Source organism: Myotis brandtii, unplaced genomic scaffold (assembly GCF_000412655.1).
Source record: "Myotis brandtii unplaced genomic scaffold, ASM41265v1 scaffold57, whole genome shotgun sequence".
In the NCBI taxonomy this organism is placed as follows: Eukaryota; Metazoa; Chordata; class Mammalia; order Chiroptera; family Vespertilionidae; genus Myotis; species Myotis brandtii.
Genome location: NW_005370133.1, coordinates 1,211,122 through 1,220,405, shown reverse-complemented (window position 1 = coordinate 1,220,405; position 9,284 = coordinate 1,211,122). Strand labels below are relative to the sequence as shown.

The window sequence follows — 9,284 nt, the reverse complement described above, 5'->3', positions numbered from 1 at the left end:
CCCCCCCGCCGCTGCCCCTCCCTACCTCTCACACTGCAGCCAGACCAATCTTTTTGACTGTGGTAAGAACACTTAACATGAGATCAGCCCTCGTAACACACTTTTACGTGTACCGTGCATTATTGTTGACTAGGCACAGGCCCCCAGCGCTCATCAAGCGCCCTTTTCCTAACCCTCATCTGAGCCCATCACTCCCTTGCTTAAGATCCTCCAGCAGCTGCCTGCCACGCTCAGGATACGGCCTCTCAGCTGTTCACCTCTCCAGACTTCCTTCATACTGACCCCTTGCCCCCTGGCCCCCAGCTCGTGTGTTCCAGCTTGTTCTCTTGCATCAGCCATTCCCTTCCCATTGGCTGCTTCCCCTGCCTGGGCCATCCTGCCGTCCTCCTGTCGCCACGCGCCTTGGCCTTGTCTTCTAAGGGCTCAACTCAGGGTCACTTCCTCTCGGAAGCCTTTCCTGCCTCTGCCGCTCCAGGCCAGGTTAGTGAGCGGGCGCGTGTGTTCTGTGTTGCACCTCTGAGACTCTCGTTTGTGTGCGAGCACACCAAGGGTCCCCTACCGAGGCCTGTTTGGTGTGTTCCCAGTGTGGGGATGCTCCGTGCATCCTGAATGTCTCCTGCCTGAATAATAAACAGCTAATACTCATGGAGTACTTTACAGGTTACAAAATGTGCTTACAGCTACATTGAAGCATGTAATTGTTGCCAAAATGCATTTTGGTGCCCACTTTACTGATGAGGAAACTGAGCTTATGCGACAGCAAGCCATGCTGCAAGGCCAGGGAGGGGTGCACGCATTTCAGCATGCTGTAATTGTTACACTGATCATACGTGACACATGCGTGCACCAGGAGAGGTGTGTAAAGATGGTCATTGCCACACGTTTGAAATAGCAGAGTAAAAAGTGCCTGTCTGTGCATCAGTAAGAGAAGGCAGAAACGAGCTGAACTGTTCTATGGAGACCTGCACCGGAACGCCGCACGGCAGGCACAGTGAAGGACCAGGCCTGCACGTGCCAGCACAGACTAAATCCTGAGACAGAATAACTGAGTGAAAAGGGAAAGGCACAGTGAGATAACCATAGTCAGAAAGTTTAAAAACACAAAATGACGCCGAGTACTCGGGGAGGAGACCCACCCACTTCAAGGAGAGGTGACCTCTGGGGACGGAAGGGGCTGAGGGTGGACGGCTCTTACTGGTGTCACTATGTTATAAGCATAGTTGAAATGAATATGGCCAGACAGGAACCTCTGGTGAAGCTGGGTGACGGGTTCACTGGTTCTGCTTTATTCTGCTCTACCATTTTTTCTTTTTGAAATAGTTCCATAATCAAAGATTTTAAAAAATAAGATGAACAATACCTGCTCAAAGTGCTTCCGAAACTAGAGGCTTAACAACATTCATTCCGCCTGGCTGGTGTTGTTCAGTGGTTGAGCGTCGACCTGTGAACCAGGAGGTCAAGGTTTGATTCCCAGTGAGGGCACATACCCGGATTACAGGCTCGATACTCAGTGTGGGGCGCACAGGAGGCAGCCGATCAATGATTCTGTCTCATCATTGATGTTTCTCTCCCTCTCCCTCTCTGAAATCAATAAGAATATATTTAAAAACAACAAAACATTCATTCCCTCTCCCCCACCTCAGGATTTGCTATGTCCCTATATGCCTCCAAACTTTTCAGTCTCTCAGTTGTGAGCACCTACTGTGTGCCACCTGGTCTAGACACAGCAGCAACGGTGTAAACAATGCCCAGCACTCAGCTTCCACGCTGTTCCGTCTTTCTGCTTGCCCCCCTTCTTTCCCTCGGAAACTCAGAGTGACTTTCCAGACACCACAGGTGGGGCTCTTTTTTCCTTCTTTTTATTTGTTTGTTGGTTGGTTTATTTTTAATCCCCACCGAGAATATTTTTCCATTGATTTTTAGAGAGTGGAAGAGAGAGGGAAAGACAAAAATATTGATGTGAGAGAAACACATCGATTGGTTGCCTCCTGCATGCACCCTGTGGGCCGGGAGGGGCCTGCAACGAAGGGACATGCCCTTGACCAGAATAGAAACTGGGATTTTTCCTTTGATTTTTAGAGAGAGTGGAAGAGAGAGGGAAAGACAAAAATATTGATGTGAGAAAAACATCGATTGGTTGCCTCCTGCACGCGCCCTGTGGGCCGGGAGGAGCCTACAACGAAGGGACATGCCCTTGACCAGAATAGAAACTGGGACCCTTTGGTCCGCAGGCCGATGCTCTATCCACTGAGCAGAACGGCTAGGGCATTTTTCCTTTTTAATAAATGTTGTTCCTTTTTATGTGAGGCTGAACTAGGCTCAGATCTCTTACTGATCCTAAGCAAGTGACTTGGCCTCTCTGAGCCCCGGTTTACTCCTCTACACAGTGGGGTGGTAGCACACCCCCAGGGTTGTGTGAGGGTGAAGGAAGCCCGTGGGAGCCCAAGCACAGCACTGGCACACAGTGGGTGTGAGAACTCGGGCCCTGCTGGCCTCTCCCTGCTGGCCCTTCTCAGCAGTGCCCGGCTCAGGGCGGCCTCTGACTTTTCCCTCTCAGGAACTCCCCTCTTTGTTATTTTCCCCACGCTTTGGAAGATTTTGATCCCAAATTGCATGTATTAAGTCATTATTAATTTACCTCCCATTTTTTATTAATCAAAGACATAGATAGCTGCCCCTCCGAGCGTCTGATCTGCACAGCCAGCTGGGAGCCGTGCGTGGCTGACATGATTCCAGCCAGAGGCAAAGGCATCAGCAGTGTGTGGTCCGGGTGCCCGAGGAGGCCAGTGTGGATGCTCGTCCTCGTTTTCTTTTCATTGACCATGACGTGCAGCTGGCGCTGCTCTGACAGGTCACCGACGGATGGGCTAGGCGTTGAGTTTTGGGGGCCAGGCTCTAGCATGGGGCCCCACGCAGGTCCCAGACCCCTCATCCCACAGAGTTCTCTCCGAATAGATGGCGTGCATCAGCGCCATGCAGAAGAGTGAGGGGCTCACGTAGTGGGAGGTGGCAAAGCTGTCTGCGTGCGGGTCCCACAGGCTCCGGCTGGTCACCATCAGGTTGCCCGGCCCCTTGCTCCCGATGCGGGAAGAGCACACGAGTTTGTAGTGGGGGCGGGTGAAGGGGGGCAGGCGGTGGCAGGGTGACAGCCTTGACCAGGTCCCGGATCTTGGCACTCAGCACTGAGCCAGGCGGGCGCGCACACTGGCCAGAGGGCAGGCCACACTGGCCAGCACGGAGGGCAGGCGAGCCTGCATCAGCTCCTCAGCCCGGAGGCAGGGCTGACACAGGGAACCTGCAAGGCAGAGAGGAGGGAGGTGACGTTTGCAACAAGGAACAGAGGACCTGGGCTGGAAGCCTAATGTGTTGAACGTAGAACCCTGAGTTGGAGCACACGATCTGGGGCGTTGGGATGGAAAGTGGATGCAGAACCTGGAACACAAGACAGTAACTTCACAACTGCAGTGCTGTGCGGAGATGAACCCGCCTCCGCTGGGCCTGTGTCAGCGCCCGAGGGCTCCCCCTCCCGCTCCTGCTCCTCCACCAGGCCCCCTCCTGGCTGCTGCTGACTGTCCTCCACCAAGTCAGGTTCTGCAGAAGTGAAAGTGAGCCGACTGAGTGCCAGGCTGTCGCCATCTGTGCCAGGCTGGGTTTGCCCCACAGCTGACTGAGACGGGAGTTTGTGTGGGAGGTGATTCAGGGAAGCAGTAAGCGTGGGGGGCGGGGAGCCAACGAAGGGTGTGCTGATGGGCAGGTGACCCAGGGCAGCCGAGCTCACTGCTGGGGTCCTGTGCGTGCCCCTCAGACTCGCCCGCCAAGGGGCATTTACCCGCCAACGTCCATCATCCCTCCGGCCGAGGCTCGCGCCAGCGCACCAGCTCCCGCGGCAGTGGTGGCCTCCCAGCGGCTCAGTGCCTGGCAACCAGCGAAGCCCACGGACAGAGTCACAGGAAGCCGGGTGCACTCGGAACTTCCGGCAGGTTCTGCCGGGCCAGGTGTGCAGGGTGTCAGGCGGCACATGAACAGTGTCCGCTAGGCCATCGCACTCAATTCTCACAACCCGCAGCGAGCAGCAGCGTCCCCATTTTGCAGGCAGAGAAGCGAATGCTCGCGAGGTGGGGGACGGTGTTCTTGCCTGAGGGCAGGGCCCCGTGGCACCGCCCCCCCCACACACACACCCAGAGCAGCGTCTGGCCAGTGAGTGTGGAGGCAGCATGAATGAATGACCTGGTGGAAGACACAGGCCGCGGGTTAGCGACTGCTTTGAGGACCACAGGAGAGTGTGGAAGTGAAGTGCCTGGCGCTGTGCTTGGCCCACCGTGGAGACTCCGTGGGTGTTCATTTTCTTCCTCCGACCCCTCTAAGCGCAGCAGGGGTCTTACCAAGAAGCGGACCTTCGTGCCCAGCTCAATGGCCACCTTCAGGGAGCTGCCCCTGAGCCTCCAGATAAAGGGCCCCGGGACTCTCCGCATGTCTCCGCCGGCTCCATCAACCAGCCCGAAGCCTCCAAGGTTCCCCGTGTCAACTCAACAGAGCACAGCCACGCTCCCTGCTACCATGCTATTCCAGAGCAGAAGGCACGCTCTCAGTCTGTCTCTGTCTGTCTGTCTCATGTTTTCAGCCCCTCCTTGAAGAGCTGCCTGCAACTTTCTCACCCCCTTCACTCCTCCACCCACGGCCATCTGTACCCGCCCCACGTGCTTGCAATTGGGTTCCTGGCACCCAGAGATCACTTTTGGCAGCAGTTGATGCTGTTGTCGATCCCTCCTATCTGAGCCTGTTCCCTCAATATCGTAATAGTTCCTACCTCCCCAGCTTATCCTGAGGACCGGCTAACCCCTTCACTCGGGTGCTCGGCCACATTTCAGAACTCCTCTGTGCAGGCTTCCTGCTGGCTCTCGCAGACCCTGACTGCGGAGGTGCCCACGGTCTCCCCGGTGCACGGGTGCCGTTATCACACGTGGGAGAGAGCCCGGCACTGCCTGCTCTTAGTGGACACTCGGTGGATGTGGGGCTCTGTGTCCCTCCTGCCATCTCTGGGTCCCTGAGAATAGGTAGTAAGAAGGGGGTCAGTTTTGCTCTCTGAAATCCCCTCCAGCTGTGATGGTCCCAGGCCCTGGCCCACCGTCCTCAGGCTGCTCGGCCCTCCTCCACAGTGAGCCCTCTCTCACTTTGAGCTCCCGCGTGAGCCTGCGTGCAGCCAGGACGCCCCAGAGGCTGAGCATGGCAGTTTCCGTGTCTGGACTCACGGCCATCTGTACCCGCCCCACGTGCTTGCAATTGGGTTCCTGGCACCCAGAGATCACTTTTGGCAGCAGTTGATGCTGTTGTCGATCCCTCCTATCTGAGCCTGTTCCCTCAATATCGTAATAGTTCCTACCTCCCCAGCTTATCCTGAGGACCGGCTAACCCCTTCACTCGGGTGCTCGGCCACATTTCAGAACTCCTCTGTGCAGGCTTCCTGCTGGCTCTCGCAGACCCTGACTGCGGAGGTGCCCACGGTCTCCCGGGCGCACCGGTGCTGTTATCACAAGCGGGAGGGAGCCCGGCACTGCCTGCTCCTAGTGGACACTTGGGGGATGTGAGGCTCTGTGTCCCTCCTGCCATCTCTGGGTCCCTGAGAATAGGTAGTAAGAAGGGGGTCAGTTTTGCTCTCCTGGTTTGAGAAAAACTCTTGGAACTCTGTAAACAGAGATTTACCATTAAAAGCTAGAAAGATTTATTTTATTTATTTTATTTTTTAAAATATACTTTTATTAATTTCAGAAAGGAAGGGAGAGGGAGGGAGAGAGAGAAACATCAATGATGAGAGAGAATCATTGATCAGCTGCCTCCTGCACGCTCCTGACTGGGGATCGAGCCCGTAACCTGGGCATATGCCCTTGACTGGAATCAAACCTGGGACCCTTCAGTCCCCAGACCAGTGCTCTAGCCACTGAGCCAAACCTGCTAGGGCTAGGGATACTTTTATTCCGCCTCTCAGCAGATATTTACTGAGCACTTAGCCTGCGCCATGGGCTGAAATACAGCAGTGATAAAATACAGATTTTTGCTCTTTGGCTGCTCACGTGCTGGTGGGGAGACAGAGAGTAAACAGCCAGGAGTCTCAACCAGGGTAGCACTGCCCCCAGGGGCTATTTGGAAATGTTGGGGGACACTAACACCCCTCACAGAGCTGTGAGGGTTAAGTGGGATAATGTGCACAAGTAGCGAGCATTGGCCTGGCACATAGTAGGTGCTCAATAAATACCTGTTGATAAATGAGCTAGTAAAAGCAATTCTCTCTGAGCCCTGATTACCAGTGAACTAGAGCTGGTCACTCTCACCTTGCAAAGTTGTATAAAGGGGAGGAGGGTGCTCCCTCCTTCTGGCCTCTGCCACCAGGGGCACACTCAGGGGAAGCTCCCCCAGTCCCCAGGGCTCTAGTTAGTGGAGAGATGTGGCGCCTTGGGGCCCAACCAGAACCCCCAGGATGGCAGCCTCCTTGCCCCTGTCCTCTGCCTCACCCCTTTCCACCACACAGACCTTTGTGGAAGAGGGCGGCGTCAGGCAGCCCTGCAGCCGGGAAGGAAGACCAGTGTGGGGAGTTTGCACGAGGGTGCGGGAAGAGAGGTGGTTGTCCCGGGGGTGGAACGAACATTTCAGAGGTGAGTGATTCCAGAGACAGCAGTGGATGGCTCAGTGGATGCTGTCACGGCCCTGCCCGCATCCTGTGACATTCACATTCCCAGGCAGGCAGACAGCTGTGCCTGCCACTGGACCACCACCCCATTCCCAGGCAGGTGGGAAATGCCAGGGTGATGCCCGCAGCAGCCTCACCCAGGGACAGTGGCAGCTGGGGGACAAACACTCCACTTTGTCGCCCTCAGTGGAACAACTTGGGGGCGTAGTCTACACTGTCTCTTGGGGAGCCCGTGGGGGCCGAGTCTCGTTTGCCCGCAATGAATGTCAAGCTGCGCATTAACACCCTGAACTGGCCTCTCACCCTGAACCTTTCCACCTGCCAATCAAGCCCACAGGTAAGCAGATCCCTCAGGCCTGGCTCTTCCCGATGCTCTTTGCTGAGCGCCTTCCAGGTGGCCGCCCACGCTGGGCTCCCTGGGGGCCTCCTGGCAAAGGACAGGCCAGGGGCAGCATGCGGTCTGGCAGATGGACATCTGAGTTCCTCTGAGGAATAAAAGTCATACTCACTCCTGAGCACGGAGCCAGGCACTGGCGAAGACTTCCCACACACGATCTCATCGAAGGCTCCCAGCAGCCTGCAGGCCACTGCTTCCTCCTGCTGCCCAGTCGGAGGCCGGGCCTGGGGAGGTCAGGTGACTTCCCGGCTCCCACCTCCTGGCAGAGGGTGGGAGAGCCAGCACTCAGACCTTGTCTGTCTAACCGGAGCCCAGGCTCCTCACTGGGAGGCGGGAATGTGCCCCCCTTTACCCCGATGCCCCGTGCCTGGTGCAGGCTCTGAGCAGAGGAGCTTAGGAAATGCGTGTTGGGCTGAACGGAACCAAATAGGGCTCCTGGAGGAAATAGACACCGAGCCGTGGAGGCTATTTCTGCAGCCGAGCTCCAAGCACAGGGTCTGGCACATACGATGTTCAGGCCAGGCCTGTGGATCAATAAAGGAGTGAACACTTAATATTCTTGGCCAGAATTTACACTGTGGCCCCGATGGCGTTAGGGGCTGCACAATGTGATTATCCCGTGTGTTCTTCCTGTTGCGTTCTTCCACGAAGACTTTTCCCTCATCAGCTGTCCACTACCACCTCCTTCGCTCTCCCTCTGAGCTAATCTAAGCGTGTCTGAAGGGCGCTTGTCCCGTTGTCCCACTAATTAGAGATGCCCTCAGGTCCCCCGTGAATGGGAGATAGGAAAAACCTGTAGCAAGCACCCACTATGTGCTTTCGCTTACGTTGTCACATTTCATTTCCACAGCAACCCTATTGGCAGGGCTGAATGGTCCCACTGGACAGATGAGTAAAACTGAGGCCTAGAGGAATTAGATGATTTGTTCCAGGTCACCCAACAAATTAGAGGCTGTTCTGGGATGGATAGGAGTCTGTCTAGCCCGAGACTCATGCCCTTTCTCCACCCCCAAATTCCCTTCCAGCCCCAGCCGGCTTCCCTTCCCCATGCAGGTGGCCAGTGCAGATCTCAGAACGTGTAAACCAGGCGACACTAGATCCGTCACCTCAGGGTGGAGTGAAGGAAGCACCTGGGGATCAGGTTACTAATTCGAGGCGCCGATGAATTATTCACACCACCATTAACTTGAAGGCCCTTTCAGTCTCACCTCACTTTCCCCTGCTCCAGACCCTCTGCTCCTGGCCTGCCTGGCCTGCAGACTTGTGAGGGTCCCAGGTGGGGAGATGCTGGCAGAGCTGGGGTCCTGTCTGCTGCTGGCAGTGGCTCTGCTGGGCCCCGGCCCCAGGGCCCGAGCCATGAAAGGTAGGAGCTCCTGGCGACAGGCAGGAATGGGGAGGAGAGAGGAGTGGGCAGGCAGCAGTGGAGGTCCCGGGAGGTTTCTAGATGGGGCACCAGAAAGCAGGAGGACCCTTTGGGAAGGTGGCTGAGTTGGGGATGTATCAGCTTCTGAGATGACTGAGTGCCTGCTATGTGCTGGATGCTTTACGTTTATGATTGCATTTAAACTTCACAACAGACTTCAAGGTGGGTATTGGTCCCCCATTTTACAGATGAAAAACCTGAGGGTGAGAGGTTAGGTAAGCTGTCCACGGCTGCATGGCTGCCAGGGCAAAGGGAATGGCTCGGAGAACGAGTGCAGGTTTGTTGCTGGAAGGAGTCTTCATTCGGCCCTGAGAGCCTGTCCTTCCCCTGCCGACCAACTGAAATCAAAGTTCCTTATGGCGGGCGTTCAGCTCCCTGCAGCCTGGCTCCGGTTTCCGTGTAATTTCCAGCCTCAGCGCCTGCGTCCCCGGGGTCACACCCCTTCCAGAGATGCTGCACCCTCATGGCTCTCACCCTCGGCTCCTCTGCCTGGAGGGCCCCTTAGAACATCTGGCTCATCCATCAGACGCAGGTCCAACACCACCTCCTCCAGGACCCCTTCCAGGTCCCTGCATCATCCTCAGATGCTCCCTCCTTCGAGCTCCAGGCCCTCTGCCAGCACGCCGGTCCCAGGCCACTTTGCACTGCCGTAGCCCTTCCAGTGCTGTGTGGGTGTCTCGGGGGTGAAGGTGATACCGTTTCACCGTCGATGGGTATGCATGCAGTTGGGGCTCAGCAAACCACCGTTGGAGCCTCATTTTCCTGCAGGCTCGTGGGGGAGG

The 9,284-nt window shown here is 56.3% G+C and overlaps 1 protein-coding gene across 1 annotated transcript in view; it reads left to right on the top strand.

Moving 5' to 3' along the window:
* The first annotated feature begins 8,363 nt into the window (after window positions 1–8,363).
* CDCP2 (CUB domain containing protein 2) overlaps window positions 8,364–9,284 on the top strand; it is an 18,498-nt gene continuing 17,577 nt past the window's right edge. The window contains exon 1 of the mRNA XM_005878662.2: window positions 8,364–8,442. Coding sequence (XP_005878724.1) covers window positions 8,364–8,442 — 79 coding nt within the window. The remainder of the gene's footprint in view (window positions 8,443–9,284) is intronic.